This window comes from Tiliqua scincoides, chromosome 1 (genome assembly GCF_035046505.1).
Source record: "Tiliqua scincoides isolate rTilSci1 chromosome 1, rTilSci1.hap2, whole genome shotgun sequence".
NCBI classification, from domain to species: domain Eukaryota; kingdom Metazoa; phylum Chordata; class Lepidosauria; order Squamata; family Scincidae; genus Tiliqua; species Tiliqua scincoides.
The window spans coordinates 208,424,444-208,450,149 of NC_089821.1; the positions used below are offsets into that span (position 1 = coordinate 208,424,444).

Sequence of the window (25,706 nt, forward strand, 5' to 3'; positions counted from 1 at the left end):
CCTAGGCATGGGGTTTATACCCTGGAAAGGATGTATAGGACTGCATCCTAAGAGCACACAAGAGTTCCCCCCCCCTTATATCCATGACTCATATTGCAAATAACCTGGAACTCAAGTGCAAGGGTGAGTTGACAAGTTACAAGGCTGTGCTAGGGGAAAAACATGTTACAAGTCCAAAGTACAGCCCTCTGAATTGGACTCAGAAGATTCAGGAAGTGGACCCAAGCAGCACGAACCCAACAAACTCCATCTTCATAACCAGATTTTAAATATTAAAAATAATGAAAGGACACCAAAACTGAAAGGAAATGTCATCACCAGACGCTGTGGCCTTCTGCACAATCACACATTCAGTATTTTCATCTGAGTGCTTGAATTATAGACTTTATATATTCAGAGCGCGATACCATAGTCTTTCGAGACTGAAGGTTGCCAACAATCAAATATTGAAGGTTGCCAACAATCAAAAAGTAAACATATATAAAATTAAACCTTATATATTATATAAGGTTCCCCCCCATTTGTGAGTGTCTATTATATGGACAGTCACAAGTAGATATGGAGGATAGACTGTTACCCACACAGCAATTCCCCCCTCTCCACATCACTGAAATGGTCCAATGGAAAGGCAGGAAATATATAAGGCAAAGGAAAGGCAAAAAATATATAAATAAATAATTATTTATTTATATTATATTTCCTTTGCCTTATATATTTAGATATATTTATATAAATATTATATAAGGTCCACCCCCCCCCATTTGTGAGTGTCTATTATATGGATAGTCATAGTGTATCATGGCTTTAGTGGTCTTAGGCGACAATCCTATAAGCACATACCCTTTCTTTGCTCTAGCCTTGCTCCCTCTCCCTGGAGTCTATATTCAGATTTTGCTTCTTTGCTTAGTCTCGTCTCCCCCTCCATCTTTCGTGACTTTCTGTTCCTCTTTTCCCTCCATCCTTCCTCCTTCTACAACCTACCCTGCAGCTCTTCTTGCAGCCTTTTATGCCTGGATCTTGTTCCCAAGCCCTGCCCAGCCTTTAGCTCTCTCCTTCAGAGGCTGATTGGTTTCCTCAGCTACAGTGCTTGGCAACAGGGCTGCTGAGTGCTGCAGCACAGATATTTAGAACAGGCCAGGGTAAGCCACAGCATTCAAGATGAGCTGTGACAGCAAAAGATGAAGGCAAAATAAGGTGATCTTACAATCCAGTGAAGAGAGTACTGTGACCCAGTACTTGAGACCTGTACCTTGAAGAACACTGCAATAAATAAGTCTGTCTCTTTTCTGGGATTCATTATTGATACATTCTATCAGGATTGTACCATAATCATATTTCAGTGAAATGTGAACCTTCTGGAAATTCGCAAGAATCCACAAATTAATATGGAAAATACGTATATTTTTCTTAAGAGCAACTACACAAGAAGTTGTGTTTTACTGCCTAAAAAGACTGCACAGTCAGATCAGTCATCTTGAGACAATATCTGCTGCAAACGAGGGTATTCATTGTTAGGAAGGCATTTAACACAGCATAGGCACACATACAGATACATGCAGAAAAGCACACATATACATTGAGCATAAAACACATTTTAAAGACATTTTGTATATGATAGGAAACCTTCCAACCAGTTTCACAATTTACCTAAAAATATAAATACTTGTTTCAAGACAATATTTTTGCACCCGATCAATGCATAACATGCCTCAGATATTTTGGATGGTGTAATACGCAAATACATAACCTGTATGAGACAGCTTTACAAACCCCCATTTTTGGTTGACCTCATTGTCTAATAAAATCTTAGAATAAAAGCAGCAAGTGAGATATTGCATGCTAGGCAAAGACTAAACACTTTTTATCTAATCCTCTTTCTTTTTAAAAGACCTGAAAGATCAAAATAAGATTTGGAATCAAGCCTCTCTCTAAAATCAAAGTCAACATATAAAAATCAATAGAGGTGCTGAATATCTGATTTCTTAGTCAACTTAAGTCTGCAGTCTGCCTTGGTAAAATTCAAAAAAAAATTTGTTGTTTTTTGAATAGTAAAAAGAACCAACCAAATGAATGTGGTCAAGTGAAGATGTACAAAAAAATAAAATGGGTTCCATGCACTATGGAGAGATGAGCTGGTTTTCTAGTTTTTATTCATTTACTAAAAAACCTGACAGAAGCACTGCTGTTTAGTACTTGCTCAGTGTACTGATTCAGGAAAGTTTCGATATTGCAAACACCTGATCATTGTTTTGCCAAAACATTGCTGTGTGTTTGAAGCCTTTTTCTTTTCTCCTTAAAATAATGTGAAGAAAAGGACTTCCTATTGCTCAGGTTTTGTCAAAATGGTTAAAGTTACAGCAAAGAACATTTTTGCCCTTTCTTTTTCAGATTTTTCTTTTTTTCTTAAACTGTACCTCTGTCTGGAGAATTTAGTAATGTTGCAGATGAGGAGGAGAGCCTCTTGTTAATGACTGGATCAACATGTTTCGAAAGGTTCATTGTTGAAACAGATCGCCTGTCTGGATCTAAAACAAATGGAAATAATGCTAATTGACAGCCCGCATGCAACAATGCAACTTTCTAGTCCTCAAGAGTGTAGAACGGACTACTTTTTTTCCCCTCTATAAAATGACACTTCTAATGAAAATAGGAAGGACATTTCAGGAGACTTTTTTGTTTTTTTACAGGTGACTCAAAGATTAGACACAAAGTTTTTTACTTCCAAGCCATAACCAACCTGCCATCATTCAGTCAAGCAAGAATATACAGTTTTATGAGACAAATCTGATGCTACTGATAATAAATGCAATGAGATGCTCATCTTCATCTTATTGCACTTATGACAAGCATGTAAGCAGCAGACCTGGGAAAAATAGGAAAATTATGGAGAAGCACTAAAATGTTAAAAAATATCTGGGTCCTTTAAATAGTAAAATTGGTTTAAAATAAAGGCACTTAAATTGTGTTAAGATGTGAAAGAATAAATAAAGCCACATGGGTAGATAATAAGGGACAGCAAAGGAGAGAGTGAAAAGTTAAACAGGATCAAAGTCTGAAGTGTCCCTGCAGATAAATTATACTGCAGATGGTATGTCTATATCAGCTGATTTTCAGTGTGTGCGTGGGGGGGGGGGGAGAGAAAAAAGTCATGCAGTTCATAGTTAATCCTGTTCTGTTCCAAAGAGAGCTTTACTTGCAAATTTGTTTTGTTTTACTCCCAGTTCCCCCCCCCCCAGTAAAGTTTGAATCTCATAAAACACATACCTTGCTATTACACTTCCTGTCCACTGCCATCCCTTTTTTTTAACAAATTGGGTAGTCCAGCAAAATCAGCAATGTTATTTTGTATACAGCTGACAGTGTATATGTTTGGCATTACTTTTTTTTTTTTTTAACAGCCTAAGACATTGCTATTTACAGGGATGAAAGAGGTCAGAAAGGAACACTAAAAAGCAACATGACAGGTGAGGCATGCTGATACATTGGCCAAGTGGCCTGTATGATACTTTGATCAACAGAAGTTATCTGAGGGGGAGAGAGGAGAGTGGGAATCTGAAGGAAGTGGTGCAGCAGACATTTTTTGAATTACGGCAATGGGATTTATTTTGCTTTTGTTAAATGCAGAATGAGTTTTAGAATGTGATGTCACACTGCATCACTCTCTCCTTGCAGTACTGCAAAATCAGCAGCTGTGCCATACTGAGAATGTAATAGATATTGCAAGAGCACTTAGAAAGTAAATGCACAATTTAAGAGGGACTTACAACAGACAAAAAAAAAGAGAGCATGGGAAAAAAGAATACATGTCCGAAAGCTAGTAATTTTTTTTATTTAAAAACAGCTCAAAAAAAGTTTCCAGAGCTGGAAAAGATTCCAAATGTTGTGCAAGGGCTAAATTTCTTAAAGATGGTAGGCTGTATTTTGAGAGGCTGTGCCACTTTCTTTAAGTCACCCAGTAACAACTTGGTAAATTTGAGGACAACAGTGAGGGCTATCTATCAGCTCTAGTCTATGCAGGAGGTGTTAGGCATGCACTGTGTCTAAGAAAGAATGGTTTAGTTACAGATCCTATTCTGTGGTGATAACTACTGCTGACAAAATCAACAAATCACAGTGATTTATGTACCGGGTTTTCTAGCACCACCTAGGGGTCTGAAGTGGTACTCCAAGCCTGCTAAATCGAGAAAGGTGAATGATGATTCAACAAAATAACCTAAGGACAGAATGCAAGACAATGATTTTCAAAAGTAAAGAAAAAATTTAAAGGCAGCAAACAAGACATACTGAGAGAAAGAAACAGAAAGAGCATTGTTATGGAGAAGCAATTGCTTATAGATCTTGCAGCACAATGAAATAGTACTAATATGGAGGTCTTGCCCATTGTATGAACAATGGTATAAAAATATTCACCCAGTGATAAACAAAGTAACACGCATTAGTGTTTTTGCAAGGAAAGAAAATTATTTAAATTAAATATAATTTCCTATTGTTGGGAATTTGAGACATCTCTTTAGCAAGAAAGGCATCCATTAATATCTATGTATGTCTGAGGAAAAATACATAAGAGATGAAGTATCTAATTTATATCTGACAAATTAAAAACCAGCTTCTTCATAAGAAAGGGAACTTTCTAGTGATAGATTGTCAGCAGTACAATGGCCTTAAAAAGGGTAGCTTTCAAAGCATCAAGAATAAATCCTTATTTCCACTTCTTCTATAAAAATTATCATCGCTTCCCTAAGATACTTACATTAATAAAGTCTAGCATAAAAAACTCTTGCATTTTTGAAAGCATGGTTTAGACAGACAGAATATTGAAACATGCACAAGGTTACAGAAAGACAAACAAAGCAAAATTAAGTGCAAATACAGATGGGAGTTAAAAAGACCAATCAGATCTTCAAGTCTTAGTTCAGTTTCTCATTCTTGTCTGCTCAGTATTAAAAAAGGAAAGAAACATTAAGATCTCAAGGCACAATCAAATAATCAAAAATAGTTCTTCCTGTAAACCGACTTCCTCAATAAAAACATCGCATACCCAAAACACCCATATCAGCACAAAGACAGGGAGCGAAGCCGAGACACCTGGCCTCCTCTTTTACCTGTATTATTCATGTTGTTGCTGCTATGAAGTGTACCTCCCCAGGACCACCTATTTTGCTTTTGTTTCGGTTTCTGGCTTCTCTCGATTGTGCGGCGCACGACAGCTTCATGTCGCTCCTTGAGTGTAATGAGATAAGAGATGACGATCTTTGCCTGAACATGTACAGTGCTACCTTGTTTTGATCATTTCAAAAATGAAAATGTAATTAAATATAAATGGGAATGCCCAACCCGGTCAACACTTGTAGAGGCCCATGACAACTCCACCCTACCCCCAAAATGGTTTATTATGTCCCCCATTCCAATTTTCATTTTTCAAAAATTTATATTTTTTAATCTTTGGACTTTTCAAATAACTGTGATGTTCAGTTTTGGGCTACAGAGATTAGATTGAAAATATGAAAACAAAACTAGTACAGGATGGAAAACAAAATGGTGTGATAAGAGGTGGTAAGGGGGTGATCGCCTAGGAAAGGAGCACTTACCTTGTCTTCTTCTATTCTCTGCCTTCTTTTTTCTTCAACAGCAGCTCGCCTCCTCTCTTCTTTTAGCCTCTGTTCTTCCAATTTCTTTTTGCGCTCCTCTAGATGTTTTTCATAATATTGCCTCGCTCTCTCTTCTTTTTCTAGCCAGGCAACTTCTCTTGCCGCTGAAGAACAAAACAAAAATATTTTGTAACATTCTAACATTTATCTGGCAACACCAAAGGTTTAACTCGTTTCAACTCAGCCCACAGGTGTACACATTTGATCCCTGCTGCGTATAAGTAACATTGAGCAGGAATGGCTTAAACAGGTTCACAGCATTCCAGTATCAAGGTTACTGTCAATTTAAGCTGCAGTATTTGTGGCTTATTAAGGCCTACTTCCCTCTCACTGCGTGTCAAAGCTATTTAATCAGGCAGTAAACTAGCAATATAAAATTAGCTGCTAGATACCATATCACTGTTCCTTGTTATAAAACACTACTTCACCTATGACTAAAGCCCAGTGGTTGGTGTGATACAAAATTGCTGACAAGTGGAATTCCATATCCAAACATTAAAAAATGTTAATGATGGGCAGTTTGGTCTGACTCAGAGTTCAGGATACGATGGAGCAGAGCTCTGTGGGTTCCCCCGGTTCCTCCCCCTGCCCCATTCCTCCCACTCCCCATCTCCCCCTGCCCCAATACTACTTACCATAGCTGGCACTACTGGAGCGCTGGCTGGCCCTCCAAGTGATGAGGCTCAGTGCCAACTGTTGCTGGCCAAGCACTGGCAGCTGCTCCTCTCTGGATGTTGCAGACATGCCTTATGGCACATGTGCAACACCCAGTGCCAGCTCATATTGCTGGCACTAAAGAGCTCAGGTTTGGGCTCTTGTATCTTGCCTGCACTGAGGTTCTATGGGTTTGGGCTCTTGTCTCTTGCCTGCACTGAGGTTCAGAGCATTCCACTCTAATGAGGTCCACTGAATTCAGTCACCCACATAAGGTGACTGTGTGTAACTGTCTGTAGCATCCAGAATCTCTTTTCTTCCCAAGCAAAAGTCCTTTCCCCAGGAGCGAGCAACTCTGGATAGTAGTACAGGATTTGGGACCCATGGATTTAACACAAGGGAACTGATCCCTTGTGGATACCATGGTCCGACAGCATATTTTATCATATTTTTCTGAATCACATTGAATCTTGGATTTCACCCTTTTGTTTAGAATGATAGTTTACCATTACACTCTACAGAAAAGTCATCATTTATTAAAGGGATGGGAGTACTCATTTTGTTAAACATAAGAACATAAGAACAGCCCCACTGGATCAGGCCATAGGCCCATCTAGTCCAGCTTCCTGTATCTCACAGCGGCCCACCAAATGCCCCAGGGAGCACACCAGATAACAAGAGACCTCATCCTGGTGCTCTCCCCTACATCTGGCATTCTGACTTAACCCATTCCTAAAATCAGGAGGTTGCGCATACACATCATGGCTTGTACCCCATAATGGATTTTTCCTCCAGAAACTCGTCCAATCCCCTTTTAAAGGCGTCTAGGCTAGACGCCAGCACCACATCCTGTGGCAAGGAGTTCCACAGACCGACCACGCGCTGAGTAAAGAAATATTTTCTCTTGTCTGTCCTAACCCGCCCAACACTCAATTTTAGTGGATGTCCCCTGGTTCTGGTATTATGTGAGAGTGTAAAGAGCATCTCCCTATCCACTCTGTCCATCCCCTGCATAATTTTGTATGTCTCAATCATGTCCCCCCTCAAGCGTCTCTTTTCTAGGCTGAAGAGGCCCAAACGCCGTAGCCTTTCCTCATAAGGAAGGTGCCCCAGCCCCGTAATCATCTTAGTCGCGGCGACTAGAACTGGACACAATACTCCAGGTGTGGCCTTACCATAGATTTGTACAACGGCATTATAATACTAACCGTTTTGTTCTCAATACCCTTCCTAATGATCCCAAGCATAGAATTGGCCTTCTTCACTGCTGCCGCACATTGGGTCGACACTTTCATCGACCTGTCCACCACCACCCCAAGATCTCTCTCCTGATCTGTCACAGACAGCTCAGAACCCATCAGCCTATATCTAAAGTTTTGATTTTTTGCCCCAATGTGCATGACTTTACACTTACTGACATTGAAGCGCATCTGCCATTTTGCTGCCCATTCTGCCAGTCTGGAGAGATCCTTCTGGAGCTCCTCACAATCACTTCTGGTCTTCACCACTCGGAAAAGTTTGGTGTCATCTGCAAACTTAGCCACTTCACTGCTCAACCCTGTCTCCAGGTCATTCATGAAGAGGTTGAAAAGCACCGGTCCCAGGACAGATCCTTGGGGCACACCGCTTTTCACCTCTCTCCATTGTGAAAATTGCCCATTGACACCCACTCTCTGCTTCCTGGCCTCCAACCAGTTCTCAATCCAGGAGAGGACCTGTCCTCTAATTCCCTGACTGTGGAGTTTTTTCAGTAACCTTTGGTGAGGGACCGTGTCAAACGCCTTCTGAAAGTCCAGATATATAATGTCCACGGGTTCTCCCGCATCCACATGCCTGTTGACCTTTTCAAAGAATTCTATAAGGTTTGTGAGGCAAGACTTACCCTTACAGAAGCCATGCTGACTCTCCCTCAGCAAGGCCTGTTCGTCTATGTGTTTTGAGATCCTATCTTTGATGAGGCATTCTACCATCTTACCCGGTATAGATGTTAGGCTGACCGGCCTATAGTTTCCCGGGTCCCCCCTCTTTCCCTTTTTAAAAATAGGCGTGACATTTGCTATCCTCCAATCTTCTGGCACCGTGGCCGTTTTGAGGGACAAGTTGCATACCTTAGTCAAGAGATCTGCAACTTCATTCTTCAATTCCTTAATAACCCTTGGGTGTATGCCATCAGGGCCCGGTGACTTATTGATCTTTAATTTATCAATGAGGTCTGAAACATCTTCTCTTTTAACCTCTATCTGACTTAACTCCTCGGTTAGGAGGGGCCGTTCGGGCAGCGGTATCTGCCCGAGGTCTTCTGCCGTGAAGACAGATGCAAAGAACTCATTTAATTTCTCTGCCATCTCTAAGTCTCCTTTTATCTCCCCTTTCCCTCCCTCACCATCCAGAGGGCCAACCGCTTCTCTGGCGGGTTTCCTGCTTCTAACATATTTGAAGAAGCTTTTATTATTCCCCTTAATGTTGCTGGCCATGCGTTCCTCATAGTCTCGCTTGGCCTCCCCTATCACCTTCTTACATTTCTTTTGCCACAGTTTATGTTCCTTTTTATTCTCTTCATTAGGGCAAGACTTCCATTTACGGAAGGAAGCTTCCTTGCCCTTCACAGCCTCTCTAACTTGACTGGTTAGCCATGCGGGCACTCTCCTGGATTTAGTGGAACCCTTCTTTCTTTGCGGTATACACCTCTGCTGGGCCTCTATTACTGTTGTTTTAAGCAGCCTCCATGCACTCTGGAGTGACTGGACTCTTTTTACCCTCCCTTTCAGCCTCCTTCTAACCAGCCTCCTCATTTGAGGGAAGTCCGCCCGTCGGAAGTCAAGGGTTTTTGTTAGAGATTTGCCTGGTATTCCTCCCCCAACGTGCACGTCAAAACGGATCGCAGCATGATCACTGTTCCCCAATGGCTCAGTAACGTTTACATCTCTAACCAGGTCCTGCGTACCACACAAAATTAAATCCAGAGTCACCTGTCCTCTGGTGGGCTCCGTGACTAGCTGATCTAAGCCACAGTCATTTAGCACGTCAAGAAATCCGGTTTCCTTATCGTGACCAGAACACAAATTGACCCAGTCAATATGAGGATAATTGAAGTCCCCCATGATTACAACCCTGTCCTTCCTTGTCACCTCCCTGATCTGTTTCCTCATTTCAAGGTCCCCATCAGATTTCTGATCTGGAGGACGATAGCACACCCCCAGTATTACATCGCTGCTCAAGCCTGGTAATTTAACCCACAGAGATTCTACGGTGGAGTCGGACCCACCTTCAATCTCTACTTTGCTGGATTCTATCCCTTCCTTAACATAAAGGGCCACTCCACCTCCAACACGCCCCTGCCTGTCCCTCCTGTAGAGTTTATAGCCCGGGATTGCGGTATCCCACTGATTCTCCGCATTCCACCAGGTTTCCGTTATGCCCACTATGTCAATATTTTCCCTTGTCACCAGACATTCCAGTTCTCCCACCTTTGCTCGTAGACTTCGGGCATTCGCATAAAAGCAATTATACACGGAATGCCCCAGGATGGGCTGCTTATTCGCTCCTTTGTCCCCGCATCCTCTCATTGTGCCAAACTGTCTATCACATCCCATCTCCCTACCTTTCCCAATTTCTTCTCCTACCCTGCCTTTGTCTTGTTGTTCTCTAACCTCCCCATCCTCATCCCATAGGGATGAGGAGTCCCGAACCGGATGCCCCTCGGCTCCTGTTGGCCTTCCCCCAGGGATCAGTTTAAAAGCTGCTCTGCCACCTTTTTAATGTTATGTGCCAGCAGTCTGGTTCCATTCTGGTTCAAATGGAGCCCGTCCCTCTTGTACAGGCCCCGCTTGTCCCAAAACGTTCCCCAGTGCCTAACGAATCTAAACCCCTCCTCCCTACACCACCGTCTCATCCACGCATTGAGACCCCTGATCTCCGCCTGCCTAGCTGGCCCTGCGCATGGAACAGGTAGCACTTCAGAGAACGCTACCTTTGAGGTCCTGGCTTTCAGCTTCCTGCCTAAAAGCCTAAATTTGGCCTCCAGGACCTCCCAGCTACACTTGCCCACATCGTTGGTGCCGACATGTCACATAACAGTCACATAACACTCGTATTTATGATCTAATCAACATTTACTACCGAAACACAGCAAAGAAAATATTTGCCCAACATTAAGTTGTTATATGATAATGGCAGGAAAGCTTTGATTTTTGAATATATTCAATTTTTTTTGCACAATTATTAGCTCTCTGTAAATAAACATGACTTGGTTAGTTATACCCTATTCTGTTTCTGTGACAAAATAAGAGTTTGTACTGAATCATCAAACTGCATTAGGACACGCACTGGTGAAATGACAGTAAATCACTTTAAAAATAATTGCTCCTGTCATACTTTTATGTCAGACTTTCAAAGATGTTTGTAATTTCCATTCAAAACGTACATGCCAATAATATTTTTATTGTCTTGCGTTTAAAAAATGTATATCCTGCTATTTTTACCTCAAAAGGCACTCATTCAGCTGGCAATAAAATAAAAACCCACAGATTAAAAACCCAATAAAAATTAACCATATAAAGGCAAACATGCCAATGAGTAGAGGAAGCACAGTCAGTGTTAAATTACTGCAGCTGTTTCTAAGACGACAAGAGAGCAGACGTGCAAGAATTGTTCTGATTAGGAGACACTTTTCAAAGGTGACCCATGAAGAAATCTGGTTGCTAAAAATATAAAAGCGCCTGAATCCTATCTATACTTCCATCACACATCACTGGCTTGCCAAAAAGATAATTTCTCTCTCACAGGTTGATGACAAGTTATAAGTTCTAGTGTGAACGCCAAGGAAACGCCTCACTGTAAAAACTTATTAGCACTTTTAAATATCTCAGGGAAAGTAAAGTTTTTGTGTGTACACGCTGGCTATTTAAAACTTTGGCAGCTATGAAAGAACAGCAGCATGATGCTAAGGCATTAGTACAATCTATGTTCTAGCTTGTAATCAGAGGCAAATATGTCATATAAATAATCTTGTATCTTGATTATCCAAGCAAATAGCAATTGTTGTTTGTTTCAAAACACAAACAGCTGATATTCTAGTCTAGTTTTGGCCCATGGGCCGGATACGGCGCAACATGGCAGCCAATCCCATTGTGAGCAGTGCTTTTCATTCCACTCTTGCTGCTCACAAGCAACTCACCCGATCTCTGTAGAGTAACCTTTTGGGCAGTCGCATCTGCCCGAAAATCTGGGCGCAAAGCCTGCTGGGACAGTGGGCTACAGACGTGATTGCCCACAGCATCAGTCTGCAGACTGGGTGGGCTGCTTGTGAGCAGCATGGCAGAATGCTAAGCACTGGTCAGAACGGGGCCTGCTTTTTCCAAATGCAGTTGTCATGAATTTGGCAACCACTGTTCTAGTCAACATACTGACAAGAACAGCTTGCTTTTCTAGTACAGAAAATGTTTGACATTAATATTGTAACAAATTTAAATGCTCAGACTATTTCAACTTCTGTGACAAACCAAAGTTGGTATTTTAAAAAGCTGGTACTGATTCCCAAAAATTTTTTCCAGCTCTGGTTAAAACAGGAAGCAAATCTTAACACAAATATCTTACTTTTGGGGCTTAACAACAGAACTATATACAACATTGATATGCATGTTAACCTTACAGAAATCCTTCAATAGAATTCTTAATAAAAATAGAAGCTTCACTCTTCAAAACAATCAGCAACAGAAAACTCACAGGTGAGAGGTCACTGAGGACTTCGGGATACAAATGTAGGACATAGGACAATAAACTGTCATTTCTCCAAATACATTTATCTGATCAAGTCCACACAATATGATCTGGTCTTGTCTACCTTAAGGCTACAATTCTATACCATACCCGGGAATAAGCTCCACTGAACCAAATGGAACATAATTATAAATGGGACATACTTTTAATGGAACATACCAAATGGATTTTCTGCATCTAACTTGCAGTGGTTGGACAATAATTCTCAGATTCTGCATTATTTATGCAGATTCTGCATTATGCAGATATCTCAGATATCTGACATTTCATCATAAAGTCACACTACCCTTTTTCAATTTAGCATACCTGACAATAACAAATTGCTGGCAGCTCCTGGATCTTCCATGGCAACCCCACCTTCCTGAATGGACACCAGGTACTACCACTGGAGTGGGCCCTTGTTCAGTGCTCAGCCCTGCCATTCCTTAAATGTGAATGCAACCTTGTAAATGAGGCATGGGAACTGAAGAGAACTTGCCATGTCCTTATTATACCTCTGGTGTTTATAGTTTGCACAATATCAAACAAGCATGAAAACTTGCTGTGTGAATCTCAGTAGTCTCCACTATGAAAAAGTGCAAAACCTCCTAACGCAAGTAGGCATACAAAAGCAATGCCAATTTAAAAACAAACTCCTGTCAATCTGTGACGAGTACTGTTTGCCCCTCCCAATTTTTACTATTTTTCTGTATTTTTGGACACTTAACACTCCAGAAGTTCCTGTGCAAGTTCAGCAACCTAAAAAAGCAGCTTTAGTCCTTTGTTGGGAACTGTATTATTCCCTAAACATGTGCTATGTGTGGACAGGATCTCTCTTCTTGTCTGGGTTTGCTACCGCTCCCGCCAACAAGACTGGCATGCGTTTAGTGATTGGGCAGCCAAATCCTTCTAGGTCAAAGGGGTGGGATGGATATCAGGTGGACTGCATCCCCCCAATCAGGTTACTTGATTGGCCAGCAAAACACGTTACTTGATGACATCACAAAAGCGCATTTATATATTTCCTAGCCTACAGGAAGTGAGGGCTGTTCTTTGCCAATTGCCTGAGTAACCCATTCATTGGGAATTCAGAGAAGAGCACCTGTGCACACCCATGAGCACTACTGGGCATTCCTTGAGCAATGTAAGCGGCTTCAGCTAGGAACAATATAGTTTAGGTTGTGATCAGGCACTTTTTCTTGCTTTGACTGTTATGCAACTCCAGCCAGCATGGAAACTTCCCTTGGTGGCATTAGGCAACCAATTCCCTCTCAAGTCTCAGCAATCCAGCTGCAATATGGTGAGAGTACTACTTACTTATCTTACAGAATTTTGTTAAGAATTTTGCAAAGATGATACTTGTAAAGTGCTTTGCGCGCTTGGAAAGCACTGTATACTCTAACGCACTGGTTCCATTCTGGAGGTTTATCTGGAAGTAGAATGTACAGAAGTAAGAATAGCTGGCTCTTGCTAGCCCAGTGCTACCATGTCTGCACAAAACCACCACAATGGAAAAGACTGCGTCTAAGCAAAAGCACCAAGGCAGCCGTCCGCAACCCATTCTAAATATTAAGCATTATTATTAGCGAGTTCATGGCAAAGTTGAGGCACAAACTGGGAAGTGCAGGTAGCTGCTCATTCTCTTAAACACTATGCTTCACTAGTTCTCCAAGGGACAAAACACTATAGTGTGTCATTTTCTAGAGACAAGTTTACGTTTGTTTTGTTTTTTTACACACACACACCATAGCAAGCATATAAATTCTTTTGTCCGTGAGTGATTTCTTCAGTCAATTGTTAAGCTGGGCATATTCCCAGAAAAGTTGGAGAGTTTAGTTCTCACTGAACTCTGGCCAATTTGTAGATAAGAAAAAGTGTCTTGATCAAAATTTATGTAGACAGGAAAGGGTACCTGCAGTTACAAAGTGCTACAAAATGCTACCACTCTCCATTTGCTGAAGCAAGACTGAATATCTTTAGAGTTCTAGAATGCACAAGCAATTATCTCCATTTCAACTTCTCTTAGTGAAGCATAAATATGTACTAGCAATTCCCACAGAGAAAGGCAAGATACCTTTTGAAGGACTATGGGAGCTTTTGTAACCAGACAGAATGTTAAGATGTTCTACAGCGGTAGTTCCCAAACTTATCCTGATCATGGCACCCTTTCTCCACAGTGCCCTTTTGCGGTGGTGCTACATGTGAGAATCATGTGAGATCTTAAGATCTTGGCCCAGCCAAGATGGCAGCACCTGGGAAAGCCGGGAAGAAGAGGCTACCAGAGATATCCAGGGCACAGCAGCACACAGTTTGGGAACAATGATCTTCAGTATTATAATTCCTGTATCCTGCAGGAATAAATTACTGATAAACCATTGAGGAACAGTTTTCTAACCCAGGGGTCTCTAAACTTTTAAGTTACATCATATGGGTTTCATTGTGGCTAATTTCTCTAACAGTTACTATGACACATACTGCAGGTAAAGACAATAACACTATTAAAGTATTCAATATTATTATAATCTCCAGAGCAAACTACACATTCACCTAAACACATTTTGTAGAGACAAGTTTAAAACTGGAAGTACCTTTGTTCACAAAAAAGCAGATTTCTTCTGAGAACCATGGTACACTGGGAAGGAGGGCTTAATCCTTTCCCCTGATCCATTTTCCCACGTAAAAATTCCCAAAACCTATTTGTGCCTGAGATGGTCATTTGCAGCAAACAGTCACTTCAGAGGGCAAATGGGGAGGCAAGCTTGAGGAACAGTTTTCAGGGGAAAAATAATACAAAGGGAAAGAATTCCCTTTTCCTAGAGTCCCAGTCAGGCCTGCCCCATCCCCAGATTTTTGTCAGCAATATTTCTGAGGGTATAAGTTTGGCCCTCAATACCAATATCAAACATACTAATAGCCTGGAAGTTGATCCTAATTTTTTCAGAGAGTTGGAAGCATGGGCACAAATGCCTACACATGTAGACCCCACAGACTCCACCATGCATAACTGTGGGGCCATGAATGAACTATACACTGTGAGTTTATTCTTAATATTTCAATGACTACCATGTCTCGGGCTCTTTAGTTTATGGAAAGATGACTAGGGGGAATGCAACTGAGGCGTGGTGTGCCAAAAGTGGACCAAGAAGTTGGTTCTCCCACTTGCAGCCAGAGAACCCAGGATTGCCAATGCAACTGATCGGTGGAAGATTTAGGACAAAATAAAGCATTTCCTCAAAATAAAGAGCACAATTACTTTATGAGAGTTGCAACCACAAAAAGTAGCAAATTGCTACCTAGCTTGGGTGGTTTTAAAAGGGGTTTAGACAAAATATGGAGAACAGATCTATCAATGGCTACTAGCCATGATAACTATATTCCACCTCCAGATTCAGCAGCAGTATACCTTTGCAATACCAGGTGCAAGGGAGCAATGGTGAGAGGAGTGTTCCTTCATGCCCTGCTTGTGGGTTTGCTAGATACATGCAATTGACCACTGTAGGAAACAGCCTGCAGGACTCTGTCCTGATCTGGCAGGACACTGACATTGTTTTATGTCAAAGAATACATGTCACATATAACTATACTTTTATCCTTCTGACGGCTTAATATGACAGACCAGTGTTTCTCAACCAGTGGTACAGGTATCACCAGTGGTACCTGAGGTGGAGGTACTCTGATGGTACTTACAGGACCCATGGACACCTGATGCCCTGTAGCAAAACTAGGAACGTGTAGCAACGAACAGCGGTAGGCGGCTCAGTTCGGTGGACAGAGTTCCAAAGTATACTTTTCTGTGCTCAAAAAAGCCCTCCTGTCCACCCTGAGCCTCTTACTGGTGTTGGTTGCATCGCATCCGGTCTCCCAACAAAGAACTAACTGGCAATGATGTCATCACCAGTTACTTCCAGTGGTACTTTGAATAGGTAGATCATGCGAAGTGGTATGGTGGAGGACAAACCTTGAGAAACTCAGCTATCGACACCAAATTAAAAGCACATTACAATTCATGAAAACCATCACTTAGTAAGAGTGTAAACGAGGACTCACCTAACAACTTTTCCCTCTCCTCTCTCCGCTCTCTGGCAAGCCTCTGCCTTTCATCGACTTTCAACACAGGAGTAGGGTCTGTAAACATGGGAAATGAAAAGAACAGATTTAATATCTCATGCTAGTAAATGCAGGAGCCTTAGCTCAATTAGCAAGCAGCTTTAACACACACACACACACACACACACCCACCCACCCCAAAACTTAGTAACAGCCAAGCCATTGGGTTTACCACCTCAGCAAGAACTAGGCCTTTGTGTTTTAAGAGTTCATTAACAATCAGCACAATTCTATCATTTTTAGCAGCTGCTTTACTTTTGTACTCAAAAAGCCTAGTGCCATAAACAAATTGCACACAAACAGGAATGACATGTCTGTATGCAGTGCACCATTTGTCAGGAAAACACATGAGTGATGGACCAATAAACATTGCACTCCAGGCTGTGTAGCAACATACAAAAAGCACTTCTCAGAACTCAAAGATGGTGGCATTATTTAAAGCATTAGACTAGTACTTTCCCCTCCCTTCCTGCTGGCACATGCAATAGATCTTGTTGCTGCCTTATCACTTTTGTTTTAAGGGGATATGAATGAAAAGTTAATTGCTTGGCAGAAAGCCCAGGTGCCAGTAACTGGACTTATGGGTACAACTGACCAGCTGACATCCTGTCATGGACACCATAAAAACGCAAGATAAGTGAGGAGTTGAAAAAAAGTTTCACAAGTTAGGGGATTCCTTTGTCTCCCCCCTTTCTAATGAACTGTCTTTTCAGCATGAATACCTTTCAAGCCTGAGCAGCAGAAAGAAGGGCATTCAGACATTTGTAAAACTGACAGTGTGTATGCTCAAGGAAAGCATATCTCTTTCCTAATTTATTTCACCACTTTGCCTGCCAAAGGCTATAAAAGGAGGAAGGGAAATCTGCTGCTAGGGCCTTATACAACAGTACATAAAGCAAGGTCAATATTTCAAGCAGAGCCCAGCAACAAGTCTGTGCTCTTGACTCCATGAAGCAACAAAAACCTAACGTGTGCCACTGAGTATATGCAGAGTTTAAATTTTAGTGAGATCTCAGCAGTGTTTCTATCTTAAAAGCAGTGTCATTGTCAACAATCAATACTGAATAAGAAAATACATTTTCAAAGTTCCATCACATTTTCACTTTCCTATGGAACACATGAGGGCTAGAAGTTTAAAGCTAAGGAAAACTCTTTTTTTCCCTAATGAAAGTGATGCGTGTGTGTGTGTGTGTGTGTGTGTGTGTGTGTTTTGGGGGGGGGAGAGAAACAGTTAAGGTCAAAATCACAGTTGGGCAAACTGTTAAAGCCTCCCTATCCCGCTACAGTTTTACTCACACTCTATTCTGTGTGCCTCTTCAGCACTATTTTAGAAAAAATGGGCCTGTACACACATTCAGTGCAATTTGTGCTTTGACCTTTAGAGAATCTGAAATTCTAAAATTCTCTAATAGGAACTGTTGGGCTATTCCATATAATCTCATCACACAGAGTACATTCCCTTTAAAGGCTTCTTTGAGAAGGCATCTCAATCTAACTATAAAATGTAGCAAAAGATCATTGGAAAAATATCTGCCAATTCCAAATATAATATGAAGTGCACACAGTGGTGTTGATAACCAAAAATGATGCCCCCCACGTCACCCCGCAGATGTCACACCTGCGCTTTTTTTAAAAATTGAAAAATAAAAAATCTGCCGCCACCCCCAGCCCTCTTCCCTCTCACCCCTTCAAGGGGTGCAAGCAGCAGTTGGGAGTCTCTGGCCGCTTACTCCCCTTGCTATGCCACTTACCCCCAGCCCCCTCCTGCTTACCCCCCCCAAGCCACCATGGTCACCCCCAAGCCCTGGGAGCAAGTAGCCAAGGACTGTGATCCCTGCTGTCCGTCTTGCAAAGAGTGCTGGTTTTTTCTGGCACTTTTTGCAAGAAGTGCAAACTGCGATCATGGGCGGGGGGGGCCTGCATGGGTAGGTGGCCAGACTGTTGCCCTCAGGCAGCCTGCAGTCTGGTTCAATTGCTGCTCCCGCACCCCCTCTAGCTATGCCACTGAGTACCCAGCATCTGCTTCTCAAGCTTTCTGCTCTATAGCTGGAAAGAGATTAAAATCACAGTAATCTGCGCCTGAAGAAAACTGAGGAAAATGGTACAATCTCAACACATTTTTAAAAAGTGATTTTAATATACATTTCAGGCAAATGCCAATAAACATATTGATACCTGACTTAGCTCCAGAGTTGCTGGGGTTCTGCCCTAAAGCAGCAGAGGTGGGGCGGCTAGATGAAGCAGGCTTTTTGTCGTGCCCTTTACTACTTTCAGACACTAAAAGGAAGAGAGAGGGGAAAAAACAACACTCAGTCAATCATATTACCTTTATTATAGGTGAAGATGTTAAGGCATCTTTGTTTTTATTAATACAGTCAGTCACACCAGGATGAACCATGGCCAGAGAAGCTGTACAGTATACTTGGCACACCTCTTCAGCATTCTTGTCTTACACTACTGCTATTATTTTAGGAGAGCATACCCAGTTCTAGCCTGTATCCTGGAAATCCAGTTAATATTTAGCCTAAAAATATAAGAGTTAATTAAGAAGAAAAAGTAAACTTTTATCCTTCAGGGACTGCAGAGAAATGCTTGGGAACAAACAGGCTGCATCTACGAAAAGGGTAGAGTCCTAAAGTACTTCTGTGAAAAGGGTTTTTGATGATTGAAGACAGCGGTCCCCAAAATGGAGACTGCTGTGTCCCAAAAAAGCCTTTCCCATCTTGACTGGCACCATTCCATTCCATTCTGGGTTTCTTTCAAGTTGATTTGGGCAGTCATGTCTAATACTCAGTGTCTTAGAATGCAGTGCAGCAGGATGTCCGGGCAGACATGACTGCCCAGAGCATCCCTGTGCCCAGATCAACTTGAAAGAAACATGGTGACACAGTGGAATAGTAAGCACCAGTCAAGATGGGGAGAGCTTTTTCCAAATGGATCCAGGCCCTGGATCCTTATCTAAGGGGTGGAACTTCAGTTCTGATATTAGGGGTGAAACTAACCATTACTCCCCCTTGGAAAAACTCCCTGGCTTTTGTTGGCATATAACATATTTCACTGGCTCCCTGGCATTTAACATGATTGGTTCCTGGGTCAAACTTTCAAAAACAAAAGGACAAAAGTTTGAAATTGTGGGATCTGAAATAAGGAATACCCATTATGTCTTATAAAGCATTTAAGCACAGAAACGAACACAAAGCATCCATTGTGTTTTACAGAATCAAAGAGTACTCTACGGGACATCCCTTTACCATAAGATGTTGCCATATGCCTTTCTTGAAACAGCATAGAAACCGACATTGTTGTTGCACCAGCTGTTGCACCCAAGACCAATAAGCAACACAAAGACCATGTCTACCCTTCTGCTTATCCCCACTAACCCATATGTCAGAATAAGGAAGCTAGTCCTTAACCAGAAGCAACACTGGTTGAATAACCCAAACACAGGGCTTGTTACATTAAAAGCACAAACATTCTACAGCTCTTTTAGGGGCAGTTCAAGTCATTCTGTCACCTGAACTCACCTCCTAATTCTGTTCCCAGTCGCCACTGGAGCATGCATCTCCTACAGGGTAAACTTTACCATTTTCATCCTCCTGCTCTTGTTCTGATACCACTTTTTATAATGTGGTTCAGCTTGGAGAATGCTGGAGTAGAACATTTCCACTCTTGATATTCTCTCCACCAGTCAGTTTATAAGAAGGGGCAGCAGAGCTAGAGCAGGAAGAAGCAAGCCCTTCCCATCTTCTGAGCATGTGAGAAGGAGATGGAGCAGCCAGGTTCAAGGACATTAAGTAAGTGGAATGGCAGGTGAAACGTCTCTACTGTTTATACCAGGGGTGGTCAACCTTTCAACTTTAGAACCTTTAACAATTGTGCAGGGAATTTTAGCAAGTGCACCTTGTCATCTGTGAGATGTACAAGTGCACCTGCTGAAATTCCCTCTTCTACACACTTGTTAAAGGTCCAGGAGCCCTAAAGTTAAAAGGTTGGCCACCACTGGTTTACACTGTTTTTCTTTTTTGGGGAGGGGAGCACATATACCTGAATTCAGGCAAATCAGTCATGTGTATGATGCAGGCCAGTAACAAAGTATTGGTCATTTTGACATTTAACAATAATAATAACAACTTTATTTTTACCCCGCCTGTCTCCCCGAAGGGACTCAAGGCAGCTTACAACATGTTAAAACAGACTAAAAACATAATTTAAAACAACTAAAAAGCATATTAACACATATCATAAAAACAGCAGTCAGATAAAAAATAGTCAGGCCAAAAGAGCATAGAGCAGCAGCAAATCATAAAAGAATCAGGCCAAATCAGGCCATTTAGAAGACTCTCCAACAAATGTAATACTTTGGGAAAATTACCTTCTTAGCCACCATGGCTGTAAAGGGCCAGAGAATTCCCCCACTGATAAGAACATAAGAACAGCCCCACTAGAACAGGCCATAGGCCCATCTAATCCAGTTTCCTGTATCTCACAGCAGTCCACCAAATGCCCTAGGGAGCACACCAGATAACAAGAGACCTGAATCCTAGTGCCCTCCCTTGCATCTGACATAGCCCATTTCTAAAATCAGGAGGCTGCACATACACATCATGGCTTGTAACCCGTAATGGATTTTTCTTCTAGAAACTTGTCCAATCCCCCTTTAAAGGCATCTAGGCCAGATGCCATAACCACATCCTGCGGAAAGGAGTTGCACAGACCAACCACACGCTGAGTAAAGAAATATTTTCTTTTGTCTGTCCTAACTCTCCCAACACTCAATTTTAGTGGATGTCCCCTGGTTCCGGTGTTATGTGAGAGTGTAAAGAGCATCTCTCTATCCACTTTATCCTTCCCATGCATAATTTTGTATATCTCAATCATGTCCCCCCTCAGGCGTCTCTTTTCTAGGCTGAAGAGGCCCAAATGCCGTAGCCTTTCTTTATCAGGAAGGTGTCCCAGCCCAGTAATTATCTTAGTTGCTCTCTTTTGCACCTTTTCCATTTCCACTATGTCCTTTTTGAGATATGGTGACCAGAACTGGACGCAATACTCCGGGTGTGGCCTTACCATAGATTTGTACAATGGCATTTTAATATTAGCTGTTTTGTTCTCAATAATTTTTCTAATGATCCCAAGCATGGAATTGGCCTTCTTCACTGCTGCCGCACATTGGGTCGACACTTTCATCGACCTGTCCACCACCACAGAACCCATTAGCCTATATGTGAAGTGATTTTTTGCCCCAGTGTGCATGACTTTACACTTACTGACATTGAAGCACATCTGCCATTTTGCTGCCCGTTCTGCCAGTTTGGAGAGATCCTTCTGAAGCTCCTCACAATCACTTCTGGTCTTCACCACTCGGAAAAGTTTGGTGTCATCTGCAAACTTAGCCACCTCACTGCTCACCCCTGTCTCCAGGTCATTTATAAAGAGGTTGAAAAGCACCGGTCTCAGGACAGATCCTTGGGGCACACCACTTTTCACCTCTCTCCATTGTGAAAATTGCCCATTGACACCCATACCCATTGATTTTTATGCTTCCTTAAATTTTTTATTTAACACATAATTAGGAAGCATCCTGTTGTGTTTAAAGTCATGATGTAACTTGGAAAATTCAGCTCTCTACCAGAATGCAATACTGTACACACAGAAATTATATGCAAAGAATAAAATACAGTATCTATTATATTTTATTAAGAGTGCCAGAAACAATCTCAAGGTAAGTACTTGTTTCATTAAGTATTCCTCTTATGACAAACTGAATCCACTGAATATACCAAATTGTGTACTTCAAACACTCAGAGCATGAAATTTTAATGACACTGCACTTGAGATTGAGCCAGCATACAGCCATATTAAGGGAAATTGTTCATGTCATTATTGCATATGATGGGAATCTGCTTATACCAAAGCGGATGTCAATAGTCCAGGCAAGCAAATTTAGTTTCCAGATTTCACGAAACAATAGTGTTGCTCACAGCATGGTATCCTCAAATGACTGTGAGAAAGTGCTAAAATTAGTTCAGTCATTAACTATGAACTTATACTTGTTTTATTGTATTCATTGGATAATTTCACACATTGGACCCGGCAGATTCTAGACTACATGGGTATGCCACTGTCAAGGTTTCAATCTTTAAAGCAGGATCAGGCAGACATCAGACTCGTGGGATTTACTTTGTTTTTACTAGAACCCCGAGATCCTCCAGCTGCTGTTACATGCCAAGCAGGCAAGTCCTGAGTCTTTTCCATAAGGAAATTAGCCATGGCTCCATAAAAAAAAACCCAGCTTCCCCCTGCCTCCTCACTTGCAAAAGTCCACTTGTCCCTAAGGCCAAACCCCTTCCCCTGTCTAGGTTCCTCCTCTTCCTCACCCTCTCCCTCTCCCAAAGACACAAAGTCAGGACACATCTTCTGTTCAAAGGATAATCTGCAGGGACAAGAAGAAGCACCTTCAGCCCCAGTGTTCTGAACACAAGCAGCAGCACCCAGCTAGTTACTTTAGCAACTAGTTACTTCTGCAACTTGATACCCTTAAACCCAAACAAACAAAACCAACCGTTTCCCTCCACCCCTAGCCTGTCTCTGCCTCCTGACTGAACATAATGTACCCTGCTGCTGATTGCTGCTGCTTGCACAGATCTAAATGCCCAGCTTCCGGATCACCACATGAAGTTTTCAGAAGACATGGAAGTGGTGCAATATCAGAGAATGCAAGCAGCAACCCCTAGCTGTGTCTGGGCAACTCGAGACATCCAAATCCATGGTGCTTTGAGCCAGTAGGCCCAGACTCAAGTGTTTGCCTGAGTCTTTGACAAGTGTGACTTGAGTTCACACAAGTCAGCGAAAATCACGTTGAGTCATTTAACTTGAGTTCCCATCCCTGAGACACAGCACTTTTGGAGTGAACCTAAAAAACTGGGAGCCAGTGATGTGCAAGGTCCCCAGTGATCAACCCCAGTTAATAATTTGAGCATGCTCTATACTAGTTGTAGTTTCCAAACATTTTCAACAACAGCCTGATGTACTGCACAATGAATTGCCATACTCTACAATGGAAGGTACTGAAAATGTGGTCACATCATCTCCATGAAGGATGCAGTCAAAGCACCTAACAAAGTTGGCGTTGGATGGCACTATACAGATGCCATCTCTGCAACCATCAGCAACATTGGATCTAAAAGCATTCCCAAGGGACAAAACTGATTCATAAGAGGGTTGTCGTTTCATCTGAACTATTACATACATAGTTTGTTCATACATAGTTTGAACAATTTTCTGGAATAAGGGAGGCTTACAATGATTCTCTCTTAGGCAGCATTATACTTCAACTACAATGCAAGTCATATTCCTGGGTATACCAGCATGCACTATTCTCAACCTGAATCATATCCCTCTGATCCTTTGTGACATCCTTCTGAAAAGAAAATTCCAACATCTTATATTGCACAGAATAAAAGAATAAAAGCCTGCTTATGAATACTATGATGGCCCAACAGAGGTTTTGTGTTGTGTTGCCTTTTAAATAGAAGTTCAAAGTACATGAGCTTTTGAGATGTGCATGCTTTACCTCAGATTTGCAAATGTTACTGCAGTTCTACTGCATTAAGGCTCTATCTTCATTTTCATAACATTATTAAATAATTAATATTTAATAACAATTCAGCAATACCATGGTAACTACTTTTCAACAAAAAATGGTTCACAAGAGCCAGGTTGTGATGCCCATGTGGGGTAAGGGGGAGGTGGACAGCTCGTGCTGTGTAAATGAAAGGGATTAAATGAAATGCAAAAAGAAAGGTTTGTTTATAGAAGTAGAGCAGGATAATGAAAAACACTTGCTTGGCAGAAAAGTATAAGAAAAAGATTTTCACCAAAAGGATGCAATAACCATTAACACTCAGCAGACAGAGCAGAGATTCTGCTGGATCACAAGTGCAAATGGAGAGAATGAAGGGGGCATCTTACCACAGTTCCTAGCTTAACCCATTATTGCCCAGCCCACAGGTGAACACATTTGGTTCCTGTTGTGTATATACAACATTGGACAGAAATGGCTTTTAACTTACTTATGTGGCAAGGAATCCTAAATCCTTTGACTCACAAGGGTCCTGCTCTCTGAGCTCCCACATATGGGCCACACAAGTGACTGGTAGAGAACAATGCCCCTTCTTGCAGGTTTGGAAATTTATAACTTAGCTGTAATGATGTCAGCAGTTACCTATTAGGGGAATGGAAACTAACTGGTCACTCTGGCCCACCCTTTGGACCAAGTTGGCTACCCAATTGCTAAACATTTAACAATCTCAGCAAGGGCTGCTAGACAACCCAGATGGGAAAAAGAGCCAAATACACAAAGCCATGTGTTTTTTCTCTCTCCTAAGGAATGGAGTTTCACACAGAGGCAAGCAACAAAGGCTGCTTGCAAAGTATATCCCAGAAGCTGAATAACATAGAAGCTTCTGGGGAGTTAAAGATGGTCCAAAATAGAGGAAAATAGGAAAAAAAAAATAGGGCAAACATAGGAGATTCATCACACTTTTGCAGCACATTTTAACCTGAAAGCTTTGCCTCCCCTGCATCTCTTTGATGATAGAAAATAAAGTGCTGCAGTCACCAATCTTTATGTTTTTAATATCCTCAGAGTGTTTTCTGTGAGCTATTTCACAGTAGGATGTGTCAGAGCACTACTGAAGTCACAGCTACCTGATAGTACATGGTAGGAAATTGTTTTCAGGATATTTTGATTTATTGAAATTGTGCAGTTTTATGAAGGAACCTTTGTTTTACAATGAATTCCTTTATGAGTTCTTCTTTGGGTTTTGCAGTTAAGGAAGCATCATTTTGGCAAAGTGCAAAGTTTATTTTATACACAGCTGCAGATACGGATTGTTCAAGTAACGAGGACCTTTAGGGGTACTTGAAAAAGAATGGAATAATGGCAGAAAAAGGCAGGTCGTGGTCCAGAATGCTTTGCAGGGCCAGCAAGGCAGGCAGGAAGGTAGCTAGTTGACTGTGAAAGCCCCACCAATAGCTAGTTTTTGGTCATCAGTTCATGTATGAACCAGTGATTGAAAACCAGCACAGTAAAAAAACTGAAACATAATATGGAAAGTGGTCCATCACACAGAATTTCTCAGCACACTTCTGGTGCAAAACAGTACAAAGGCAGAGTCTTCTGTTCTTCAAACAGATAAAAAGAGAAAAAAACACTGCGATAAATACACAAAGTCTGGGTTTTCATATGGGGGAGATGAGGGTCTTGGATGAAGCGGATTATCTGGATCCTTTTCAATCTGGTTTCAGGCTGGGCTTTGGGATGGAAACCGCCTTGGTCGCCTTGGTGGATGACCTACGCCGGGGACTGGACAGGGGGAGTGCGTCCCTGTTGGTCCTGCTGGACCTCTCAGCGGCTTTCGATACCATCAACCATGGTATCCTTCTGGGCCAATTGGCTGAGTTGGAGGCACTGTTTTGCGGTGGTTCTGCTCCTACTTGGAGGATCAGTCCCAGATGGTGGTGCTGGGGGATGCCTGCTCG

General features: G+C 41.9%; 1 protein-coding gene across 1 annotated transcript in view; it reads right to left on the reverse strand.

The window, feature by feature from the left end:
- The window catches only part of MAP7 (microtubule associated protein 7), an 89,718-nt gene that overhangs the window by 26,760 nt on the left and 37,252 nt on the right, over positions 1 to 25,706 (reverse strand). Inside the window, exons 2-7 of the mRNA XM_066611225.1 lie at positions 18,342 to 18,443; positions 16,107 to 16,184; positions 5,589 to 5,752; positions 5,103 to 5,220; positions 4,127 to 4,213; positions 2,415 to 2,525 (exon numbers count right to left, since the gene is read on the reverse strand). Of these exons, the coding sequence (XP_066467322.1) occupies positions 2,415 to 2,525; positions 4,127 to 4,213; positions 5,103 to 5,220; positions 5,589 to 5,752; positions 16,107 to 16,184; positions 18,342 to 18,443 (660 nt within the window). The remainder of the gene's footprint in view (positions 1 to 2,414; positions 2,526 to 4,126; positions 4,214 to 5,102; positions 5,221 to 5,588; positions 5,753 to 16,106; positions 16,185 to 18,341; positions 18,444 to 25,706) is intronic.